Source organism: Dreissena polymorpha, chromosome 7 (genome assembly GCF_020536995.1).
Source record: "Dreissena polymorpha isolate Duluth1 chromosome 7, UMN_Dpol_1.0, whole genome shotgun sequence".
NCBI lineage: Eukaryota > Metazoa > Mollusca > Bivalvia > Myida > Dreissenidae > Dreissena > Dreissena polymorpha.
In genome coordinates this window covers 2,775,537-2,799,710 of record NC_068361.1, presented here as the reverse complement: position 1 = coordinate 2,799,710, position 24,174 = coordinate 2,775,537, and the positions used below count along the sequence as shown (strand labels likewise).

General features: G+C 31.7%; 1 protein-coding gene across 1 annotated transcript; it reads right to left on the bottom strand.

Annotated features, from left to right (window-relative positions):
- Nucleotides 1-542: 542 nt before the first annotated feature.
- On the bottom strand, nt 543-21,641 carry LOC127838779 (GTPase IMAP family member 8-like). The gene is made up of 13 exons (XM_052366767.1): nt 21,485-21,641; nt 20,751-20,918; nt 20,377-20,601; nt 19,945-20,004; nt 19,091-19,219; nt 17,841-17,906; nt 15,461-15,526; nt 14,369-14,473; nt 12,777-12,824; nt 7,238-7,356; nt 5,757-6,312; nt 4,902-5,032; nt 543-4,170 (listed from the first exon to the last, which is right to left on the bottom strand). Exons 1-13 carry the CDS (start codon nt 21,546-21,548, stop codon nt 3,592-3,594), a joined length of 2,316 nt encoding a protein of 771 aa, XP_052222727.1. The 5' UTR covers nt 21,549-21,641; the 3' UTR covers nt 543-3,591.
- Nucleotides 21,642-24,174: the final 2,533 nt, after the last annotated feature.

The window sequence follows — 24,174 nt, the reverse complement described above, 5'->3', positions numbered from 1 at the left end:
ATGTATTGTAATTGTTGATAGAGTTTTCTTTGTGTTATACCTTATTAGTTTTAATCTGACACTGACCTTTGTGCATGTATGAATTGTTAAAGACAATAACCCATAATTTGTTTATGTACTTGTATTTAGTAAATAATGTATTATAATTTCCAACTTACTTACTGTTACAATATCACTAAACCTTATGAAACTGTCATTAACAAAATTGAGAATGTATATAGGAAAGACTTCAAGCATTTAATTTATGCTAATACATCTAGACCTCTTGCCTAACAGATGAATTTCGGCTAGCTATATATATATATATATATATATATATATATATATATATATATATATATATATACGGAATCAGAGTGCAATCATTTGATAGAAAAGTATGGAATATAGATATATATATGCAAAATAAGAAACAAACTTTTTGAAAGAAATTTTTATTCACTCACACAATAAGGTATAAAGCAATAGCATGTAGATTGTGCTTTCCAGAGTTTTTCAGTTGCTCTTTCACAAATATTTACAAGTTACATGTATGCCAAATGTTCCAAACATTTTTATCAATGTCATCATACCAAGTTTGTTAGCCTGAGACTGACCTGCGGTCTTAATTAATTATATGGACAAATAAATAACATCAAATGCTGAATTGTTTTGTTTACATGATGGTTTATTAAATGGCATTTTTTTCATGTAATGAATCAAATCATTTGATCAAAATGTGATTATAAACTTTTAGTTTTATTTTGATTTAAGAAACTAAGGTTTTTTGCACATCACTCAGTATGACACTAAATGTATTTAAACAGAGAACCAAAATTATCTTCCACTTAATGTGATAATGCTGTTGTCATCATGCTTCAATTACAATGAAATGAAGTTTGCATCATTGTCAACCAAAATTTGATTTATATTTGTCAAAAAGATGACCTTTTACAATAGTAATACCACAACATAACTAAAACGTTGAACTCAGAAAGTACTGGAATGCAAGCAAAACCCACATACAGTTCAATTTGAAACATCAATAAATGTTAGCAAAAGCATGCTTGTACAAAATCACACTTTCTAATTAAAATGTCTTAAGACTCCAAATATTCAGTGAAATGGACTAAAATTGTTAATTAATAAAAAATAGGCATTTGTATAAAAATGAAGGTATTTCCTGAATAAACTACATTTTTTAATACCAATGTTAACATCTGACTCCTTAAGTTAAACAATTTTTTGAAACATGCATAAGATTGCTGTGGAGTCCAACATGATATTAAAATACATCTTCTTTTGAAATGGATAATGGATAAAATTACATAGCTTTGCAAACAATTGAATTATTTAGAATAAAGCTGGTGTTTTCATTTAATTTTGTAAACACACATAGATCACTTATAATCAGTATAAAAGTCTTTATACAATTCCATTCCTTTTATTATAGCATAGCCCTTAAGTTCTGTGATACAAATCTAGCAGATTTAGGCATTCACTGTTTCTATATTCTTAAATTGAAATTGGCACTTTTTTACAAGAAACACACACAATATTATTCAAAGGCAACTAAAATAGATACATAAAAATTACATATAACTGATGCTTATTTGCCTAATTGGCATGTTTTTATCTTTCACTTTAACAAATGGTCCGAGCCACCATGTTGTTAAACATGTCTTTATTTGAAAACATTTCCTCATTTGATTACTATTTCCATTTTTTTACAGATCAGCTGGACCTGGTTCCTCAAAATGTTAACGTCCTGTTAAGGTAACTGACTGTTAACTTTGAAATTAATTTTACAATTAATGCTATTATCTAACATTTTCTATTTATTAGAGAAAACAAATTTGTTTACAATTGATACATATAATGAAGGGTTATTAATAAAGATACATACATAACTTGATCAAAATATTCAGGGCTGTTAGCGTAATTGACCTTTATAGTTTTAAGCAACAAGACCCAGGATTTTACCAAAAAATGATTGGCTATAAGCTTTCAATCCAATTTATAGACACCAATGGCCAATGAAATCATGGAATTGCTCGATTTAAAAAAGTTCATATTTTTTAACAGAGAATGCACTTACATATATGTTTTAAGGTTTGATGCTTAAACAAATGTAGCAATCATGACTAACCATACATGCTCTTAAACATTTAATTATATTGTAAACATTGTCAGCATAGAGTTGTTTTCAATTGTATGTTGACTTTAATATTCATTTCTCATTTCAATTCAGTGGAAACAATCTGAATATATTGTAAACATTGTCAGCATAAGTAGAGATTGTAAATATTTTTAGTGGCTTTGATATAACATTCAAATTTAATTTGTGACATAAAACAATATTGGTTGTATAACATGACATAGAACTAAAACATTACGTAAATGACCATGATTTCGGTGAAATAAGGAAATGGTAAAATATGTATGGAACTTTAAGCCTTATTCACAACGCGTTCAAGATGAGTGGTTATAATAACTAAATGTTTCTGAAAGATGTCAAATACCATTAATATGCCCTTAAATTAAACCATTTATCATCCTTATTTTCTGTTTTTTGTTTTTTTGAGAAGAAACTTAATTTACCTTGCCCATAGGTTTGTGCAGGTTAGGGCCATTTTGCTCCATACCGTAAAATTGATTATGTGTTAGTAGCACAAATATGAGTTAATATTTTCAGAGAGACATACACACACATGATATTTACTATGAATATATAGTCCTTGTAAAAATCATACCCCAATAATTCATTGTATTACCGGTATAATAAAAATAATGTATAGATGTAATACAAAAATTAAAAAGGGGAGAAAAAATTAGGCATGGCACCAGTGTACTTTAATTGTATGTTAAGTGAGGAGTCTATTCAATTGTGTTTCACTTGAAGGTTTTTCAGTATTTGAACTAAGAGTTTCATATCCTAGTTTATTTTGTTTCTGAGTAAAAACCAAATTAAGATAACAAGAAATATAAGCTTCATTATTGGTTGTTGTTTTTACAGATACAAAACCGGAGTTTTTAATGAAATCTGCTACAGATCTTTAATGACCTTTAAAAAATAAAAATGAAACATTTGTTATACCTTTACACTTAGCTTCAATGTTTTGCTTAGACTTGTGAATATTCCAGATGCTCATACTATGTCTCTTATAAATCGTATGCCAAATTCATACATAATGTTGTCATACAATGACCATTTAGCATGATAATTATATATATTAAACAACACCTTGCACAATAAATAATAAACCTAAATACATGATATGTATATATAGCAAACAAAGTGGTGACCCAATTTAAATTGGAAAAAGGGCCAAGATGGCCCCATGTCACTCACCTAAATTTAAGTAAGCAAATTGGATTTTCAAGGGATTTATAGCGGCTACACTTAACTTCAATGTATTGTTCACAGAGAGCAATTTCCAACTCTCCAAGAGTTTCAAACAAAAACTGTCATAGGCGCCAGTTACAGTTGACATCTTATAAATTGTAATAGAGCAATAATTATAATGATTAAATCAGCCCAATTGGAAAACCAATATTTGAATTTGAAGATAACACTTAATACAGAAATGGAAGGTTGGATAAAAACAGAAGTCAAGACACACCCATACTGAATGCCGCGTGTTTTTCAATGTCTCTTGTAAGCGCATCAAAAGCTTCACGTTCTATTCGAAGTTGCTCATGTAGAGCAGCGTCATCAGCCACAGCTTGATCTGTGAAACGTGAGCTGAAGTAAGGAATAGTCTTTGCAGCATTTGCGCTGTCAATACATGTGAGAATAGCTTGTACCATTTCATCTTTTCGCTCAGCTTTATTGTCTATGAACAAAGCCTTATCTTTACAAAACCTGAATAAAGATGTGATCCCTGCACCTTTGGGGTCACTTTTGGTTGGAACATGCCTTTCACATTCTTCTTCATTTTTGGTACGAGTCATGATTATAAAAGCATAATCACTTGCTAAATATTCCAAGAACTCCATAAATGGCTGAAATTGTTTGTTCACATCTGCCATCTTGTTTGGATCTAATACAAAACAAACAGCATGAAATCCTGGGTCCAACAGTTGCTCTGCTTGCAACATTAATTTGCGGAAATCTTCGCCACTTTGACTCAAACTATTCTTCATCGGGAATTCCACAACCTTTATTTTGCGTTTGAAGTTTATCCCATCCTTAAAAATACAAATAAAGAGATAGTTATTGAAAAAGGAATGAAGTATATATTTCATATGAAAGCAAATATGAAGAATTTATATAAGACTAGGGTATGATTGACAGATTGACAAAATGGTGAGTGGATGCGCAACATCAGACAGGTGGTTTCCAGTAAATAATTTACGTTTGCAGTGACCAATCTTAATGAAACTTTAGATATAGCAAGCCTGAATGTGATCTAGCTTGGGATTGTATTTGTGGCCATACGAATTGGCTCAGGGGCGCAAAAATAGAAAAACAGTTTCTCCCTCATAATAGCTTCCCTTCCAACACTCAATATTTTACTGACATGTTATGTGTATGAGTTTATGCAGACTTCAATGGTGGTGTAAAAGCATGTTTATGTTTACATTTTACACCTAATAAAAGCACGGTCATCACCGCCAGTGGGACTGTTGTTTTAATAGTGATCGAGTTTCAAAGTCTAGTTTATAAATATTGCAAAATGTTGTTTGTATGCAACTACTTTACGTTGAGAGAAACACAAACTGTAGAACTTATTGATTTTCCATTGACAACACAAGTCATATTGTTGGTAATCAAATATGATGCAGAAGCTTTCATAACATAAAATGACAGCAAGAGAAATATATGTAATGAACAAGTTATAATATTCAAAATAATATGTGGAGACGTAATAAATAAATTGACAATTAAGATGCTTTTAAAACTGCAAGGTATTACTTACTTTAGTTTGTATGTATGCCTCTCCAAATAATGAACCTTTTTCTGTAAAATGTTTGTCAGATTTTCCCATAAGTGAATTCCCTGTTGCACTTTTTCCATGACCAGGAAGGCCAACCAGGAGGATTCTTAGATCTAACGGGGCACACACAAATAAATTGAAAATGGTTATAGATGATATTAGTTTACAAAGACACATCCTTTTTGCCTTTAGCTACAGTAACAATCAGGAACTTAAACCAACTGTTCACTTATTGAAAATTGACGATTAAAAATATGTTAACAAATTCACACTGAAATTAAATGTGAGTAAAGGAACAAAATAACAAATTGTTTTAGACATACACTTTAAATACAGTTTGTGAATAAGAAATAAAGCTCAAACATGGGTAAAGTGAGTCCTACAAGAAAAGGCAACTTGTCAAATCTTCGAAATTTAATAAAACCAATTATGTTTAACTTGTTCTTGATGAAACGTTTGACCAACTTTTTAAGTTAATATGTGAAGAAAAGTCCTTATTAATGTTTTGACATTTAAATTTGTTTCCACTAGAACGGTTGCTAAATGGATTTGTTATGCCTTGGATTTGTCTGGAATAGACACTTAATATATTCAAGTTCTAATCTGGGTCAGGTGTGTCCGAAATCTAGATCATCTGGTCTTAACTTATGAAAAACCTTGTTATCACTTTATAATTACGCCGTTATAATGAAAGATCATCGCTTACTCACTTATAATTAGGATTTTAGGTGATGTTTTATCAAATGAATTGTTGGTGTGATGGGCAAATGTTTATCTATAATTCTTTCTCTGTCTTAATGTTAACAAGACAATAAGAGTTTTACTGTAAGTAATTACCTTCCTTAGACCGTCCAGCTCCATGACGACATTTTTTTGTCCGATAAACCTCTACAACCTTCTGCTTGAATATTTCAGTATGTTTGTTTTGAAAGTATGGTTTTGGGGCTTTGACATTAGCTTTTTCTACAGCCATCAATATGTCCCAGACCATTTCTTCTTTTAGATGTTTGTCGGCCTTGTTGTCAATGAACAACATTTTTTGTTGACAGCAGTTTCTCAGATATTCAAATGCTTCTCTTCCCTTAGCTGAATGGGTATTTAAACCTTCCCCAATGTAATTTTCAAATTGTTCTTTTGTCTCGAAGTGAGTGAAAATGACAAATATATATTCACTAACATCATGTCCAAAGAATTTCAAGAAAATGTCAATAGTTATAATAATGTGTTCAATGGGTCGGTCAGGACGCAGTACTAGGAAGATAGCATTGAATCCGGGCAATGTCATCCCTATGAAATTGACTAATCTGTCGTACACCATTGCATCTGTGGATGTTGTGTCAAACATTTCAGGAGTGTCCACAATATGTATGCGTCTTCCAAATCGTTTGCTTTCCTGCAATAATGTGGTATAATGTTTTATAAAAAAAATAAAGTTAGCTTTTATATATGTTAACAAACAAAAATATGTGAACACCGCTATCAGACCATGATGTCTATATTACATCAGGAGCGTTAATCACTGACCCCACCTTGTTGTTGAGATGCATTAACAAACTAGTCAGCAATATTCTGAGGTGGCGCTAAGCACAGGAAGTTTATTTAATATATGGAGAAATATACTGGATTATAAGATTGATATGTGCTTTTTTCCGTATATTTTTGAAATCCGGCAATGTAGTGAAAACGTAGAGAAACATAATAATCATTATCTATTCGGAAACATTTGGACGTTTATAAGTTGTAATTTTTCCTCACTGTTAACAAGTCCATATAACATGTATAGTAATATTGATACAAATTTATCTATGCTCATACTTATTATACATATTGCATTTAGGGTAGGATTTTTGGTATATATTTATGCACCGCCTCTCGCTGTTTATTGTCTTCTCTAATATAACAAATTATTTTAAATTGTTGACAATGTACATATTTATTTTTTATGATATTTATAATTTGAATGATCTTTGAATTTGTTATATATATATATTGTATTGACATTTCATGTATACTCATAGGCGTATTGTCTTCTGTATTATTAAATAAACTGTAAACTTTAAACTGTATTTTACATAGCGCAATGTGCACATACTCTACCTTTATACATTTAAGGTTGTTATTCAAGGTCAAAAGTCACACACATTATAATTACTAGCTTTATGTCAGTTTAATGAACTTTTTTTGATAATTTCTTTCAGAAAATAGTACAATATGAATGTGTGAATTTCAAACAAATATGTTTTGAAGAAATTGAAAACTTATCTTGAATTAAAATATGTATATTGTATGTTATCTTTAAAGTATTTATCTCAACAAACCTTTGTTTGATACATTTTTGTTACAGACTGAAATCCTTCTTCTTTTGTGATCCCCAACAGTGAGTTTCCTGTTGCTCTCTTGTCATGGTCAGATTGTCCAGCCAAAATAATTCTTAAATCTGAACAATATGTATATAACTAAAACCATTTTGTATTTTCCTGCATGTTACAGATAAAGTAAAAAATATTCACCAGTGCACCACTGAAACAACAAAGTAGTCTGATATATTTATTATAAGAACCCTCTTCCGTTCCGTTTATACATGGAATAATGGCAGGGTAAGTTGATTTACAAATAATGGTCCTAAATGAAAAAGTGTTTGTAATTATACCTAGGCCAAGTTTAATAATCTGCAATTTGCCTCAGATATTGTTAGGATTAAATTATTGCCTTTAAAGTATCTAAATATGGCTTCGAGATTTGTTTCCATAAGTGTAACTGTTGTCGTTTTTCAGCGAACTTTCACCGTCTTGAAAAAATGAACCTTTCTAGCTTTTTCTTGTGTGCATTTAACTGCATGGAAATTCTACTGAGCAATATTTAGAGTGGGTAGTGTGTAAGCATATAGTCACCGCCATCTGTCCCAATTCAAATGGTTTTGGAAATTGATTATGTTGGGATTCGATCAAGTTTCAGGATAATTGTTTCTGTTATACTTATTGACATACGTACATGTGTTTTTGTGGGACTCTGACGCACTAATGATAACTCCAAAAAGCTTTTAGTAGTTTTTGATTCTTTGATAAATTTATGTACTCTATCTGCAAGATATATTACAAATATAAGCCAATTTTACATATTCAATCAGCTTTAGATAAGCCTTGTCAAGAAACAAGTTTTGCGGGTAAAATCTGAATCAAACATTTAGTAGCAGTCCTGAAGCCACATTTATAACTCAATCTTAAAACACGCCAGAATGCTATATTTACAAAAAATTATTGTTGAAGATTGAATCAGGGTCAAGTGTGTCCAAAATTAGATCATCAGGCCAAAACATAGAAACTCAATATTTTCAGTACAGAAGCCCATTTATGACTCAATCTTGCTTAATTTTGGTCAGAATTTTTATCTTTAAAATATCTACCGGGTATGTCATGTTTCAACCTGTGTGTCAGAGTGGTCAATAATTAGGTCACCAGGTTGAGTTGGCATTCCTTTAAATCAGACGAGCCATAGAGAACCCTTTTTCCTGTTAGTTTTCATTATTACAGTGTTTAGCTCACCAGAGCAATGAGTGCTCAATGTGAGCTATTGCAATCACTCTACATCCGGAGTCTTTGTTCCTGGTGTTTGTGTGTCGAAAATGTTTAGCTTGTTTCTACCGTGATGGTCACATGTTAAATCTCATTTTAATTAATTTGGTCAGAATGTTTAACTGGAAAATATATAGGCTGAATGTTCAATCTGGGTCATGTGCATTAAAAATCTAGGTCACAAGGTATTCTAATAAAAACCTTGTAACCATTCTCGAGCCAATATGTATAACTCAATCTTGATTGAACTTTATAATCTTGATAAAACTTTGTCATAACATTTATCTTGATAATTTCTAGCCTAAGTTCTTCTCTGGGGTATGTGCATCCAAAATTAGGTTTTGATGAAACTTGATCATGGTTGAGTCTGGGTCATGTGTGTCATCAGTTAAAATCTTTGAAAAACATTTATTACACAATCTTAATGAAACTTGTAATGCTTACCTTGACATTTTCTAAGCTAAGTTTGAATCTGGGTGATATGCAGCCAAACAGTTAGGTCAACCCTTTGAAAACCATTTTAAAAGCCACAGATATGAGGTTATCTTAATAAACATTGATCAAAATATTTATCTTGAAAATACCTAAATGAGTTAAATTATGGGTAACATGTGTTCAAAAACTATATCATCATGCAGGGCAAATCTTAGAGAAACTTTATTAACTCTAAAGGCTATATTTATAACTCAATCTTGATGAAATTGGTAAGAATATGTTCCATTAAAATATCGAGCCGAAGCTTGAATACCTGAGCTGTGCGTCAACTAACTAGGCCATTAGGCCATATCTTAGCAAAAACCATGTGTTCACTTTAGAGGCCATGAATGAACACAATCTGCATCAATTTGGGTCTGTAAACTAAGTAAAAAATTATTACAACTTATTACCACTCTGGAGGCAACATTTAAGGTTAAGTCCTGATATAGTTTGGTCACAATGTATATCTGAAATATGAAGGCCATGTTTGAATCTGGTTTAAAATCAACAGGTCAAGTCTTCAACAGTTTATGTCCAGGAGCTCAGTTGAGTTTAAGTGGCAACATGGTCCTCTTGTTATCACTTTTGCTGATATGCATTTACAGTTTTTCAAATTAATTTACTTGAACTGTGTTTCGCCCTAGAATTATGCTTTGACTTTGAAATGGCTATTTTCTATATGTTCCAGATAATCTCCTTGCATGACAATGGTTATCAATGATTTGTACATGGTCAAAACGATTTAATAAGAATGTCATTTTGGGGCTTCATGGCTTCTGAATTCTATGATAGTTCATAGTTCCATCTTCATTTGATTTTTTTCAATGGTCCAGACATGGCCATCCACGATAATGCAATAGTCATTTCCCCTGGGTTCTTCAAAGTTATTTTTTTAAATAGACCCAGTTCAAACTTGGTATTGGTATTGTCAATAAATATAATCAGACCAAGTTAGAGTCTGAAATGTTGCCTCAAGAGTAGAAAACAGTAAAATAAATTGCATAAAGAAGGTTTTTAGAAGATTAGATCTATTGACCTAGTTGTTGATTCCAAAATGTGCCTTTATATTAGGATAAACAATCAAACAACATTCTGCCATAATTGATCGATTAATGTGGCCAAGTACGCTAAACAGTGAGATCACGGGAGGCCCCTCTGAATTCTGTCTCGAGAATAAAATATTTGCCAGGTTAATCTTGTATACTCTCTAATATATTCAGCCATTTTTTTCTATGCAAACATGGTTTTACCACAAATAAATCGTACAATCACAAATCAATGTAACACATACTGTCACAGACGCGAATTACGTGACAAAGTTGTTTACTACATTATTACAAATATTTCCATTCTGTTTAATATCTTTTTTTTTTTTTTTTTTATTCAATATTATACATACAATGTATACATGTATATGATCATACAACATAGTATAGTGATTGTACAAAGCAATAAATTCAGACATGTTATACAAGATATGCTAATATGTATATATTTTTTTCAAAGAGAAAAGGAAAGAACAACAGAAGAATAGTTATGAAAAATGATGAGTTGTATAGAGTCGGAAGAAAGCATACTGGACTTGTGTGTTTTGTTGTACATTCACAATGATCTTATAAGATTGAAATATCTATATATATATATATATTTCAGAAAGATAAACTAACATAAGAGTGAAATGTATATAAGTGGACAAACATTATGAGAATTTAATCCGATTCCATTTTTGTTCAAAGATTTGTAATCTGTCATTACTGAGGGCTATTTCTTTCTCAATCTGGATTTTTAGTTTAAGACTATGGACAAAACAATTAAAATTTGGTACTTGTTTTTTGTACTTCATAATAAAGATAAAATATTTCATCATTATAAGAATAAAATTAACAATATTATTACAGTCTATTGATTTCAATGAGGTAATTCCGAAACTTACATTTAGGAAAGATAGTTTAACGTTTAGTTGCTGTTGTTCAAGAAAAATTGCTAATTGATTCCAAATAGGCTGGATGTGTTTGCACTCCCAAAAAAGATGTTCTATAGTTTCGATGTTTTCACTGCAGAAGTCACACAGATTTGAATTAGATAATTTGCATTTAAAGAGATATTTATTTGTAGCTATAATTCTATGGATGTATTTATATTGAAAATTTCTCAGTGTGCTTTCAACAGTTGCTTTATATGGCATGGTAAATATGTGTTTCCAATTAAGTTCATGTTCTCCGAAAAGGACTTGCCATTTATTTTGGGTTTTGGAGTTTTCTGTAGGGTTTTTAATTTGTAGTGTGTAAAATATTTTATTTTTGTTTTTTCTTCCAAGTATGTTTTCTACGAATTTTGTTTGGGTACATGGTGTATTATTTGTATTGATTTCAGATTTAATATGTATGGGTATGCTTTTGATTAGTGTGTAATACTTCAGGAAATTATTTGAAGGTATTCCGTATATGTAGCATATATCATCAAATGAGTAAAAATCCTTAATTCTGAAGTCATATAATTGGTCGACATATTTAATGCTTCGTTCAAACCAATATTTATAGAAAAACGTCTTATTGTTTGAAGTTATGTCTTTATTGTTCCATAAAATAGTTTTACTGCTGGTTTTGGTTTCTAGGTTATGAGTGACATCACTCCATGCTGATAGAACATCAGACAGAAATATGTTTTCGTTTGCAATTTCATGTAAGATAGTATTGCTGATGTTACATTCAAAGAGTAAGGAGTCACCATATTTTTTTAGGATTTTCTGGTAGAATAATTTCCATTTACTCGTATTGGTATTATCTAGGTATCTTTTGACCCAGCTGCATTTGATTGCCTTCAAGAATGAGTCAATGTTCGTTAATTGGATACCTCCATTTTCTACGGATTGAATTAACTGAGTTCGTTTTATTTTGTCAGGCTTACCGTCCCATATGAAATTAAATATTGCTGATTTTATATCGTTAATAACCTCATTTGGTGGATTTGGGAGAACTGCTAATACATAAATTAATTTAGGAAGTGCAAACGTTTTTAATACTGTGTTTTTTCCGATTAGTGTAAGTTTACGGTGATGCCATGATTTTAAGCAGTTTTTAAAATTCTGTAATTTAGGAAGTATATTTTTAAGAACTGTATCCTTTTCATTATTTGTGAAAGTAATTCCTAACGTTGTGGCTTCATCGGATGTCCAATTAAATTTCATTTCTTTTTTATATTGGACATTACTTTGTTTTAATTTACCTACTCGTAGCACAGTACATTTACTTTTGTTTAGTTTAAGACCTGATGTCATTCCGTAAAGGGTTAGCGACTCTATTAGGTTATGGAAAGAATCGTAATTGTCGTTTAAAAAATAAGTTGCATCGTCAGCAAATAGGGACTGTTTGATTTCTTCGTCAGGTTCTAGTGATATGCCTTTTATGTTTTTATTTGATTGAATGTGATGTGATAGATACTCGATGCAAATAATAAATAGCGATGATGAGAGTGGACATCCTTGTCGAACCCCTCGTTCGATGTTAAAACTGTTTGAAAAGAAGCCATTGTTAATGATTATACTGTTAATATCGGTATAGAATAGTTTGACCCATTGAATGAGACTTTCACCAAAGTTCATATTTTCTAAGCAAGAGAACATAAATGAGTGATCAAGCGAATCGAATGCCTTTTCAAAGTCTGCAAAGAATATTAGACCAGGATTATTTGATACTCATCTCATCTCATCTCATCTTTAGCTGTGGTTACGTCTGGAAACCATATAGCAATATTTGATATTTCAGAAATATTTTACTGCATGGGCAATATGTTTAAATGTGTACATTACCATCTTTGCCGGTCAGTGTTTTTGATGGCACATCTGGTTTCGGCTGCTCTGAAATTATTTAAGGGAAACCTGAATAAAAGTGTTATGTTTAATTTTGACGGGCCACTATCGAAGTGTTATATGTATGTGCAACGAGAGGGTCTAAAGTGACCCATGAAACAAAAATTGTTGAAGACTTTTACTGGGTAACATCTTTTTGACCCTACATGACTCTTATTCAAACTTGGCCTAGATTGTCAAAATAAACTGGTGACCTTTTTGTGGGGCACAATTAAACATGATGATAACTTGGTCTCAATACTTCCAAAATAAACATTCTGACAAAGTTTAATCAAGATTGAGAAAATAATTTGGCTTTAAGCGTTAACAAGCTAAACGTAGACAGCACACTTGAAAGAAGTCTTATTGAGAATGTCAAGCTGTTGTGAGTTTAAAATGAAAACCTGTTTCAGATTAATATCTTTAATTTTGATGGAGATTTTGTACCGAAAGTGTCTGAGGAGGTATCTCACATGCAGACCTTGATATTAATTGAAATGGCTAGGGATCTGTTACAAAAATAGAGTAAATGTAAAGCTCAATAACTTAAGTTTACATAATGGTGTTGTGTTGAAGTTGTGTGTGGATGAAGCTAACATGTGTTTGGAATCCTTTTGGGACCAGTTATATCTTGGTAAAGGTAACTCACTAAAAATACAATAATTGTTAGAAATGCAATATCTTAACTTATCTTTTTGTGTAACTATGTGTTTGGGTAGCTTACATTCTAAGGTGCACATTTAACTTGGTACAATAGCTTTTGGGGACTGATAAATCAAGATCAAGGTCACTGTAAATAATATTTATAAAAAAACGATTCTGCAAATAACCTGAGTTTGCGGCTAATATGGTAGATGTGTTGTTGTGTGTTGCCCATAATCCCTTATATTAATTATAAGTCATCAACAAATTGGTTTGATTTTGTTTCGAAATTGGCAGTTTAAACATTTCTGACCACGCATTTGTCAACAAATTCAACTGATTATCATAACTGATAATACTTTAATAATCTAGTTAATTAGATAAAATATACATATATCAACTATATGCTTTTTATAATGATGTTATATGTTATTTGGGTTATATGTTAATTTTAACGCCAAATAGTATGTAACACTTTGACGTTGTTGCAATTGACGTCATATGATTGTGAAGTCATTTCCTTTTTTTTATTACAAATGTTTTACTCCTGATGAAGGTCTTTGACCGAAACGTTGTGTGAATAGCTATTGAAAAACAATGAAGTTGTTTCTCTGTTTTATATAATTATTTATTCAACAAATTCAAGTAATTTTACAGTAATTAACTAAAAGTAATCATATAATTATGAAACATACAGGTGTATATAGTATACAAAAAACTTTTGCCCATGTGGTATAATTCCTATGCACGGAACACCAAACAATTGGTTTTGGCAACAATAAACTACAATAAGCAGTAAATTATTTTTAAATATCATCATACTACACATACTTCCTCGATTATAAAAAGCCCTTTAAGCCTATGTAAGCCTAAGAAAGTACTGTCTGTTGGAAAATGTTTATGAAGTTTACCTGTTTGTGGTGGGGCTTTTGAATCCTGTTGCTCAAATTGATAGCCACTCTTATGCAGACCTTCCTCTTCTTTACTGAGATTAGTTTGTTGCAACTCTGTCTCTCCTAAATAAAGATACCCTAACTTTAAACATGTTCGATGAATATCTAGTATTGTTATGTTATATGTTATATAATGAGGATATTAGATCCAAATCAAATTTACATAAAACTAAAATATAACTTGGGTAGGTGGATGTTGGATGTATTGTGTCATGTGTCGTCAAATGACCCCTTTGTGATCATTTTTAAGTTGTCTAAATTATTCTTGTCTGCAGCACAAGTAAGTGATACAGCAAAACATACCATAAAACTTAAAACAAATCTGCTCAGCAATGACAAGTCTTACAGTTTTAAAATTGGTATGCAATGTAATCAAGTGGTGCTCTTGTTCTAATCTTGCCCGTGGTGTTCAAAAATGGCTACTACTTGGGACTAGGGAAAGGGTCACAAGATATATATCTCTATCGACCCCTGAAGAAGACTTTTAGTGGAAAGCTCTAGGGTATAAAATACTTATTGTTAACGCTGTTTGAACAATTTCCTTCTCATTTTACTAATATTATTTAACTCAACGATTTTGATTTAACATACCTTTATTTTTAATTATATCAATATGAATTATGTCAATATAAATTATGTCGAACGAGTATATATATATTTTACATGTTGTTCAATTGCGTCTTTGCTTTATAAATATCTGACCTTAAGAGTTTATATACTTACAATTTTAATTTTAAAACTGAAATTCTGCGATAGCTTATACCAATTAGACGTGAATACATGTAATTATTAATTTTTTTAAACACATCGATGCATGATACGTCAACACTTGATATAATATCGATTCAACAGCATAAATCATTAAGCAATAGTTAGAAATCTTATGACATTTTACCGATGTATAACAATTCATACTTACAATAATTTGCGTGTGTATTTCACGTTATATCTGTTATTCTCTTTATGTTTTTTTTTTAAACTTCAAGTGTTTTAGTGTAAGTGCTATATTTCTAATATTGGAAACTGCTAACGTAAGCAAACTTAAATTACCGGTGGAAGCGGAAGTTATGGCTTTGTCCCCATCAGGTTCATTGGTTACTTGATCGTCAACGAGCGCTGAATGAAATGTTTGAAAGAAACAGGTCAGTGCTGTTATATTTTCTAAATAACCCATTATTGAAAAAAAAACAATACGACTTATGCAAAAAAAGAGCAAAACTTAAAGGGATCGTCAACCAGATTGCTATAAATCATGAAAAAAGAAAAGTTCTAAATTACCTTTTTTTACAATTATTAGTTTATATTGATTAAAATATCACGAGTGGTATATTACATTACTTGAAAAATGTTGTTTAGTTTTCATATTTTCAGTATATTTGGTAATACAATTTTACTGAGTATGTCTAACAGGTCATTTGGAGAGTTCTGTTGTTGTCGTTATATTTTGTGAAACTATGAGGATTGCTTATATAAAGTATAAAATACAATTGTCATTGCATGAGCATGGATGGACGAGTGGTCTAAATTACAGACTTTTTACTCCAGGACTCCATGGGTCAGTGGTTCGAGCCCTGTTGAGGGTTATATTGTTTTCTTTAACAAAAAATTGTAATCTTGATTTATTACTGGTGTTTTAAAATCCAATGTTTAAATTTATCAATATAAATCATTTAATGACGGTAATTAAGAACTTTTCTTTTTTTCGTGATATATAGCAATCTGGTTAACCAGCCCTTTAAACACTGGATTACAAATATGAATTGCTTATTATTGCATAAACTCTATCTATAATGCCCTTTGGCGGGGTGCAGAAACTTCGCAAAAGGAGGGCTTGAACGGGAGAAATTGTGTATTGACAAGGCGATTATGTGTTTTTTCATATCCATAAACTGGTCCACGCGCAGTTACTTCCCTTAGTGGATTCAATGAAGTTATTATGAACTTTGTTCATAACTCCAGCCTTCGACGACTTTCCAAGCATAAATGGGAAACTGAATTAGCACCAGTTTCCTCACGCATGCAGGGATAAAGGCAATGCATATTTCAATCCACTTTTCAAATTATGCCATCTGCACTCTCTTGACAACAGCTTATTATTTTGTGACAACGTCAATAAAGTTACGTTTTTTACTCAACACTTTCAAAATACTATGCTGTAAATGTAAGTGTTTATGTACCTTCAACGTTCCTGCTGTATGCATAACATACTTCAGTGAAGATATGTTGGCAGTATTAATTTTTAGGCAATTTAGTTGGAACGAAATAAGATAGACCTGTACGAAAGAAACATCTATGAAAAAAGGACTTATTCTGACGATATATTAATCCGTCACGACCAGTAAATTCCAAAATAATTCCTAATTTCTTACTTTGCGCGGCTGCATTTCAAATTTTCATTATTCCACTGTTTAAACACATTTTAAATCGAAAAGTGCCTATCCGAAAGTAAAGTCTCGTCATTACATGTACTGATGATGACCAAGTGAGGCATATGTAAAACACAACCTTGAACTGTATGACGTCATATGAAATAATCGAATTGTTTTGTCGATGTCGAATGAACAAGACATAGTGTTTTCAAAGTTATTTTTATTTATATTGGTATGTGTGATTTGTTTATGCAATAATAGCGAAAATACGCATTTTTTCGGGCATGATCATCTGCGGGCGCTCTCAAAATCCGTTCCTGATTTTTCGAGCGCCCGCAGATGATCATTCCCTCAAAAACGTGTATTATCCCTATATTCATAATATGTTTGTTAAAATATATATTTATGTATGGAATTTTTGTTTTCTTTTTCGAATTTCAATTTCAATAAAGCTGTTTACACAATATGACAAATATGTTGTCAGAATCGTCGGCGTTCCAGAGCTTGTAATTTCGTTTAGTTAAAGTCCCAATCAGGAGATGCTATATCCTATAAAGGAAATGGTTTGGACTTAATATAACCGATTCAGAAGAAACTACCTTCTGAATAGGGTAAATTATGTTCCGAGTATACAATTATATTTCATAAAACAGACAATAACTATAAAGAGGAATACAATTATTTAACAGTCTCTATATGATAACAAAAATCTAATGTTGTTTAATTCAGTGAATTTAAATGATCAAGTTTGTTTCTATATATGGTTTGAACTTATCTGCACAAACTGAAGGGACCAAAACATAAATAAATATAAATCTTTAAAACACGTGGATTCATGATACGTTAACACTTTATATAATATCCATTCAACAGCATTAAACGGTTAAGCAATAGTAAGAAATCTGATGACATTTTACCGATTTATAGCAATTCATACTTACACTAATTTGCCTTTGTATTTCATTATATATGGTATTTATTTATTTATAAGTTCACGTGTGTTAGTTTAAGTACTTTATTTCTAATACTGGGAACCGCTAACATAAGTAAACTTAAATTACCGGTGGAAGCGGAAGGTATGGCTTTGTCCCCATCAGGTTCATTGGTTACTTGATCGTCAACGAGCGCTGAATGAAATGTTTGCCAGGAACAGGTAAGTGCTGTTATATCTTCTAAATAAACCATTATTGTAAAAATAACACAACAATACAACTTATGCGCTTATTAAAAGCAAAACTTAAATAATAGATTACAAATATGAATTGCTTATTGTCCCCAACTGGTGAAACCGGAAGGGACTTACGGTTTGCGTTCCGTCAGTCTGTCTGTCAGTCTGTCCGTCACACTTTGCTGGATCCTGCGATAACTTTAAAAGTTCTTCATATTTTTTCATGAAACTTCAAACATGGCTAGATGGCAATATGGAGATTATGCACGTTATTTCATTTTGCTCCTACGTCAAAAATCCTGGTTGCTATAGCAACAAATAAAAATAATAAAACAATTAAACATTACTGACAATGGTGGAGTTTCACCGGCAGGGGACAATATCGCTTGGCAATCTCTTGTTCATAATATGTTTATTAAAATACATATTTATGTATAGACATATTTGTTTTCTTTTCGAATTTAAATTTCAATTAAGCTGTTTACACAATATGACAAATATGTTGTCAGAGTCGTCGGCATTCCACAGATTTCAATTTCGTTTGGACAAAGTCCCAATGAGGAAATGCTATAGCCTTATAAGGTAATGATTTGGACTAAATAACACCAAATCAGAAGAAACTACCTTCTGAATAGGGTACATTAGGTTCCGAGTATAAAATTATATTAAACAAAACAGACAATAACTATAAAGAGGAATACAATTATTTAACAGTCTCTATATGGTAACAAAAATCTTAAATTGTTTAGTTCAGTGAAATTTAAATGATAAAGTTTGTTAATATGTATGGTTTGAACTTGAATCTGCACATACTGAAGGAACAAAAACATGTAAATGTCTTATATTCATTAAGGAGTTTCTGCTGTAAAATAATAAATTATATTTACAATTGAATACAACGTTGTTTTTTGCTTTTTTTGAGTTCTAATTATTCTGAACTTTTATCATAGTTTTTGAAAAAAAAAAGAATGCCATTCTATGCAATACACAAAACAATATATCCGCTGATGAATTCCATTACTATCTTTTGTATTATTATCATGACAACTTAAACTATATCCAAAACATATTTTTTAAAGAACTGGTAGGGAGTTACTATGAAGTGCATTTGGTAAACAGTTAACAAGAATTAATTGTATTTACCTTCGGAAACATTACTTGCTTCTTTGTTCGCCGCCGGTACTTTTGTGACGGAATCTTTAACCATTCCTAAATGTAATGCTTGAAATTGACTTGTCATTGTTTCGTCTATCTCATCTTTAAGTTCGCCTGCTGCAAATACTAATAAGAGTATTATAAAAGATCTAAGTACACTATTGATAAGGCACACATGTTTAGTGATTTGTCGATAAAATGTAAACTAACAGTTGTTTTTCGCTCTTCGCTTATTGGTTTAATATTGTTTTCTTTAAAATGTGTATATTTAAGAATTTAAAATCGAAATGGTTCACTTGCATTTTAACAATGTAAAGACGGTGCTTTGAACAGAGAAATCTACTGTTAACCATACATGTATGAAAGTGATTCTGAATAAAGCGCATTGCTATATCGCACATAGATACATAATACGCTTGTAGCGTCTTGTATCTATTTGTGTGATTGATATGTTGCTTTGATTAAGATGCACACTTAGTCCTTGTTTAATAAGTATGGTTTTGTTTAAACATATGCTACATTTATGTTTGTATGGATTCCTTAATATACGACATTTTATACTTGAAAACTTTATTAAAAACATTTAAACGTTATTCAATTAGTGTTCACTTTCCGTTGATTATACAATATGATTATTGCCCGCGGGGATGGAAGTATTTTCATTGCCCTAAACGTGAATATTTTAGTACAAATTATCTTGTAATTAATTCTGCTACAAACAATTCGTAAAATACACAAAATCCGTCCATTGACATTTTGCAAAGAAGTATTGCGCCATTATAACACAACTTGTGCATGCTATTTAAATAACTTTTAAAAATTAAAGCACGGATACTGGATACCTTTTGGAAGACTATGCACTTCGCTTTCTTGATTGATAACTATTTGATGCAAATTGTCAACTGTAAAATATGAACAAAAATTGAAAATAAGACAATTGAAAACAGCTTATGAAAGGATTTATCAACGAAGCACATATTGACTTAAATTTCAAAACGAACTTAGCTACATGATTATCTATTCAATACATGACACATGGCTACACGCTTGCTGTTTTATGTACATTGTTTTATTTGAACATACATTTAACTGATAAAACATGCATACACGCTAAAACGAGATTTGTAAAAACACATTGCGCTACAACCATATTTTAATTGCTGAACGATCATCCAACTTGTGTAGCACCCGTTCAAAGGTTGGACATATAACTAAAATTATTGAAACACAGACAAAGAAGAGTGTAGATCAAACTATAATATAAAATCACTTACTAATAGAATTAGCACATTTTGCGAAGTGTTCCTCGTTTAATTCTATCATTAAGATAAGATTTTCACACCCATAACGTGTTCTCAAGTGCGTTTGGATCGGATGGAAAGCTTTTTCAATCGTTCCATTTAAAAAGTCCTTGATTAATGTCATCCAACTTTGAACAGTTGGGGACGCAATGTAAATCTCCACGCATTTCTGTTGTACGGATATCACTGTGTTTTTTTCTACAAAGGAACAAAACAAATAAATAATATTGCAAATAGAGGGTATAATGGCAGGTCTACATATTTCATAAATTAAACCCAGTTAAGATCGTAGACTGGGGACATAAAAATATTAGTAAAATAACTTTATTTTAAACAATTACAAAAACCTTTTTGAAGAACTTCGACAACATCTTTAACAGGTTGATGCAAAGGATCAATTACTGACTGCACGGTTATGTTGTTTATTATCCCATTAAAAGCTGAGCACATTTCTTTTGAAACATTGTTGTCTTCTTCCTTATGTTTCGGCAAAACGTTTATCATGGAGATGGCATCTGGTGAAGAAAAATAATTATGACAAAGAAACAATTAAAGTTCAGTATATTTTATAAAGGTTCATAAGGGGCATTTGAAAAATATTCACACATACAAAGTAAGTACAGACACTATGGGTATTATATTTTCTAATCAAGTTATATATTAATAATTGCGCAAACTCGCATTATTATTCTAGACCAACAATAAGCATGAGCTGTTTACGTTATAGCAATACAGATTCATATATATTGTTGATGATCGATTAGAATCCAAACAGGTATATCTATTGAATAATAAAAAAGCACTTGGTAGCACGTTCGTTTGCAATGTTATCTTTTATCAAAGAGTCCAATTTTAAGCTTACCGGTTTACTCCGTTATATCTACTGACTATATTTAAACAATATTGTACGGATGCATACTGTTTGAAAAATGATACCAAGTGAATCTATAGAATGCGTTAGTTAATATGAAAGCAACAGTGTACCACTTATCACCAATTATTCATTATAATTCTTTTGTTTTTAATACGCGTACATTTGAACAAACCAATTTTACGTGTGTAAAGAAATGTTTTATATTACCTGGTGTCAAAGCGATTTCCTTGTCAGGATTTTGTTTTTCAACTACGGCCAAGACATGATCCATCTCTGTATTTAAAAACAACAACGCTTTACTATGTGTATTAGGCAATAACCATGGATATATTTATTATTTGGTGTCCTTTAATCAGAGGTCATCGCGAGCTTCAAGGAGAATGGATCAAAATGATTAGTAGGGACCACTGTCTTTTGTACTGCTCTTGTTTGTCTTACACACGTCAGCAAGCTATATAGCATTTAAGAGAATGATTTCAAAGGCACATACAATGCGCTTACATGTGAAGTAATATTTCAAGATTTCTTTAAATATATCAGTTACAAGAAATAATGAATAAAATGAGACGAAACTATCAACTTGTCAATAAATTTATGAAATTGGTTTAATGTGTCGATGCCGAAAATTTTCCATCGGCTTCTTTTCAATAATGTCTTCAGTGAGGTCAGAGATTCCTTTTCAAATATCATGATTAAGTCTCATGATCATAAAGGTTTGAAACAGTCATGATATTTATACCATGGAGAACAAGAAACCGTCGGAGACGGGTGATGCTCCCCAAAGTTTTTTTGTCACAATATTGCACTATATATTCAGATAAAAGGCTACGTCTTGAGGTGCATAACTTTGGACAAAATAATACGAGGGATGGTTTATCAACTTAAAAATTTCAAAGGGCCATAACTCTCTAAATAAATCATTTAACCAGAACCCACTAATAAAATGCGCATCTGCTCAACGTAGTTAAGCTTCCCATAAAGCTTCATTGAAGTCCAGTCAGTAGTTGGACAGAAATAGCCCGGACAAGAATTGCATTATATGTACAGTTTATAGAAAATTTCAAAGGGCCATTACTCTGTGAAAAATCATCCGACCATATTCGGCTGATAATATGCACATCTCCTGTTAGTAGTGAAGCTTCCCATAAAGTTTCATTGAATTCCCGTAATAAGTTGCTGAGAAATAGCCCGGACAAAAATTGCACTATATGTACAATGGAAAATTTCAAAGGGCCATAACTCTGTAAAAAATCATCCGACCAGAAACGGCTGATAATATGCACATCTCCTCTTGGTAGTGAAGCTTCCCATAAAGTTTCATTAAATTCCGGTCATAAGTTGCTGAGAAATAGCCCGGACAAGAATGTATCCCATATGTACAGTTAATGGAAAATTTCAAAGGGCCATAACTCTGTGAAAATCATCCGACCAGAACTGGCTGATAATATGCACATCTTCTCTTGGTAGTGAAGCTTCGCATAAAGTTTCATTGAATTCCGGTTTTTAGTTGCTGAGAAATAGTCCGGACAAGAATTACACTATATGTACAGTAAATGGAAAACTTCAAAGGGCCATAACTCTGTGAAAAATCATCCGTCCAGAACCGCCTGATTATATGCACATCTCCTCTTGGTAGTGAAGCTTCCCATAAAGTTTAATTGAATTCCGGTCATTAGTTGCTGAGAAATAGCCCGGACAAAAATTGTGCACGGACGGACGGACACACGGACACACGGACGGACAGACAAAGCGGCGACTATATGCTCCCCCCCCCAAATTTATTTTGGGGAGCATAAAAACCATCGGTGAAATATGTCAAGATAAAAACTCCGGAATATGATGCAATATTAAAATCTCCTCAGCTTTGGACAAAACTATCGTACAGCAGGTACCAAACAAAACGCTTTAACATTTCATCCACAAATAATAGATTCCCTGAAATACTAACGGTTGAAAGATTTATGATTTTGAAATGATTTTAAAAGTGTCAAATTTGTTTATAAAGACAAACAATGAGTTTTCCAATATCAAAACATTTCATGAATAAAACAACAAACACACACACTTATCAGTGGGTAAAAACAAAGCTGACACATTTAAACTACGTTAACAATTACCTAAAGACAACAATAATTAGAGAAAACACCAACTGGTAACATGACATTATATCAGATTGGTAATACAACTGTCAAATAATATTTGTTTTTTTACATATACATAATGCTTCAAAAATGTTCAAAATGTTTCCCAGGTGGACCTTAATTGTAATGAGATGTAGCGTAGTTAACAGACAGAACGGAACTTGAGAACCGGTTTAAATTATTATGCGAATAATTATCATGCACATAAATTGGTAAGAAAATAGTAAAACTATAGTGTATCAATCGTATAAATTTGGTCCAGAAATGAGACGCTTTTCTACCGCTACAACAATAACAAATAACATTATGTTCAGTTTTGACAAGATTGTTGTATACGACACCACTGCAGATAATTATATTGTGAGCAGCGAAGGACAACTCTGATTTGTGCGGATTGCTTCATTGGATCGTCAGGTGCCGCCCTATAAGCTCGACACACGAGAGATAACACGATACGACACTCGGCAATGCCTAAAGACTCACGACATTTAACATGTAAATGTTTTACAGTCGCAGCAGTTTTTTGAGCTGCATCAAAACTGAATGCCGTCCTTACAGAGGGTGTTTGTTCAATGTCGAACGGCATTAAATGGCGAAAATGCTATTCAACACGACTTGCGACCATGACAAAACACGCACGATATTATATCGAGCAGATAGTATCGAGCAGATAGTGTGCTATTGCCGACTGTTTACATTAACTAGATGCACGAAAACTACACGCAACCTTCGACATGTTCATTAACACTCGGCATC